The following is a 2,866-nucleotide window of genomic DNA, read 5'->3' on the forward strand; positions in this document are numbered from 1 at the left end:
TACTATATTGAACTGTAATATTGGGCCACAATTTCAGTGGTTCCCCCCAACGCTGGACCTGGGGAGTTACAGGCTTTTGTTTCAGCCCAGCACTTTCACACCTAGATAAAATAAATGCTGATCAGCGACAGATTAACTGATTTCAAGTGTTTTCGAACAGAATAACTGTAACTCTTCTGGACTAGAGTTGGTGACTGATAACTTTCCAATTAGATACATACTGTACCCTGTGCGAGTCTCAGCTGTAATGGTCTACTGGGTTGGTAGCTGTCTAGCTCCCTCTAGTGGTGGTATGGGGATATTTCACCTGCTGCTGGACTCCAGAGAGGCATCTGTTAGACATAAGATACTGTGATGACAAATAGAAGCAGGGCATATTGTAATTAGTGGTACAGACATGTGTCGCAGTGAGATGCCCTCTCTCATTCAATACATTCCCTCCCTCTCCCTCTCACTTTCTCTCCTCCTCGTTCTCTTGTTCCCCCTCAACCTCCCCTCCCTCTCTCTTTCTCAGATGAGGAGTGTGTATCGTACTGCCAGCCACCACTGGTTAAATTGAGGATGAACCTGGAGATGTACTGTCTAAAAGACTTTGGTAAGAACTGTAAGGTACAATGACTTTGGCATGGCTGCAGAATACAATGCAAAAATACAAAATTCAAGCAATTCTCCCCCCCCAGTCCTGAAGCTACAGGTCAGAGGGATGGAGCGTTCAGGCCCCTGGTGGCAGTTCTCGGTCTGGATCCAGACCGTGTTTCGTACGGGTTCTTCCTCCCGCGTTCGCAGGGGCCCCCAGGCACTGTGGGTTCCCGACCGTGACCTGGGCTGCGGCTGCCCCGCCCTCCAGGTGGGCCGCACCTTCCTGCTGATTGGGGCCGAAGGCGGGAGGCGGAACTGGGGCCCTGAGGAGCGACGGCTGGTCGCCGATAGATCCACACTGGCTCTCCAGTGGAGGGAGCACTGGAATCCCAAACTGAGAGGGTTCAGGGGGCAGGACAAGAGGGGCCGCTGCCCCCCAAAATTGCCCGGGGGTGGGGAGCCCCATGGGGGCCACTCGAAGCACCATCACTCAGAGTACACCCCACCTCACCTTGTGACAGAGAAAGAGACAGAGGTCAAGGTGCACCCACACAAACATTCACATTCACACACACCCTCAGACTCTGTGAAAGACATGGAAGAGGAGGCAGAGAACTCTGTGGCGTTGGACACAAACCCTCATACACAGTCCTCATCACACCCCAGACCTGGACCTTCACAATCCCAGGAAGAGCAACAGGAACAGACTCCATCCACCTCCACACCCAGTCTCATATGTTCAACCCAGACCCCTGTCTGAAATGTAGGAGGAAGAAGAGAGAGAAAGAAGTAATGAAATGAAGTAATATTGTCAAATAGATGGGCTATATCCCTTTGCAGTTCTTCTCATAAGGAGAGGGGGGTGAGTGATGAATGGAGAAGGGAGAGAGGGAGCAAGTGGTCTCTGTCAGACTGTGTAAGCACTGGGTGTCCAATGTCCAGAGAAACGGAGGGAGGATCAGTTGTTCCCGCCATCTTTCCCTTCAACTTCCAATGAGGAGATGAGAGGGAGCAGGTTGGTCATCGGTTCAGAAATCAAACATTCAGGTGCTTGAGCTAAAAACATGAGTCATGGAGAAAAGGACTCAAACTTTGCTATTACAATGTTTTTCTACTGAATCGGCTTAGTATTGTTGAGAGTGAATGAACACTGTAAAAGTGGAAATAGGTGTTTTTATTGAATTACATAAAGTCAAATATTTTCTTGAAAAAGTATCTGAATCGTATTTATGTTTAGAAACGTTTAGGTATATTTAAAGGCAAGAATAGATCCAGGGTGCTTTGGGATGGATCACGATTACAATAAATGTATAGTAAACTGACATACATATATTTATTTATGTCAATACAGTATGGGCAATATGTGTCCCAAAGTATACACTACTACTACTAATAATTGATTCAACTTTTCATTACTAAAATAATCTCAAAGCGCTTGAAAAAGCAAAAGAAACGAGAATCAAATAATACGGATATATGATTGAGTAGGTTTGAAGGCGTCTCACCGACGCCTCGCCACCACGCCTGTCAGACTATGACTTCTCCATAGCCGTGGACTCTATGACACTCTACCTCACAAAATGACCTTTGAGATGAAAATAAAGGTGTTTTTCATGTAATATAGTACTGTACAAATACTGTCTACAACTGACTGTCCTACTTTGTGCTTGTCACACCACTTCGGTTGAGAGATCCTTTCAGTGGCAGATACACAACATTGGGTCAAGTGACACAAACTTATGTTCACTGAGGTACAGTTCCCATGGGTGGAGCGATGCAACCATAGTCTAAGAAACTGACACCAACGAACTGCCATTTAGAGGAACGTTGAGTCACTCTAAGATAGAATATGACTCTCAGATAGAGCATGAATCCTACCACAGACATTTTGAACTAGAGATATACATCTAAAAAAGCATTGGTCAAATGTGATGTCATGCATTCTGTTTTGGTCTGGAAAATACGTATAGCACCCAGGCCTGGGGCGAGGAGGGGAAAGGAGGAGGGGAAAGTGGTTGAAGGGGTGAGGAGGAGTAGGGGTGAGAGGTATGAGTGAGGAGGGGAGGGAGTAAGAGTGAGGGGTGAGACCTATGAAGGAGCTCCCAATTGTCAGTTGTCATGTTGTTCTTATAGCTTTGTATGGTTGACTGATTGGCCCATGTTGTGATGTAGCCTGTGATTGGTTGGCCCATGTTGTGATGTAGCCTGTGATTGGTTGGCCCATGTTGTGATGTAGCCTGTGATTGGATGGCCCATGTTGTGATGTAGCCTGTGATTGGATGGCCCA

General features: G+C 46.8%; 1 protein-coding gene across 3 annotated transcripts in view; it reads left to right on the forward strand.

The window, feature by feature from the left end:
* Positions 1-2,586, forward strand: part of ntn5 (netrin 5) — an 18,999-nt gene extending 16,413 nt beyond the window's left edge. For all 3 annotated transcript variants that reach the window (XM_042298298.1, XM_042298299.1, XM_042298300.1), the window contains 2 exons: positions 515-595; positions 681-2,586. In XM_042298298.1, coding sequence (XP_042154232.1) covers positions 515-595; positions 681-1,339 — 740 coding nt within the window. In that variant the 3' untranslated portion in view covers positions 1,340-2,586. The remainder of the gene's footprint in view (positions 1-514; positions 596-680) is intronic.
* The last annotated feature ends 280 nt before the right edge of the window (positions 2,587-2,866 follow it).

The sequence above is a fragment of the Oncorhynchus tshawytscha genome, linkage group LG15 (assembly GCF_018296145.1).
Source record: "Oncorhynchus tshawytscha isolate Ot180627B linkage group LG15, Otsh_v2.0, whole genome shotgun sequence".
NCBI classification, from domain to species: domain Eukaryota; kingdom Metazoa; phylum Chordata; class Actinopteri; order Salmoniformes; family Salmonidae; genus Oncorhynchus; species Oncorhynchus tshawytscha.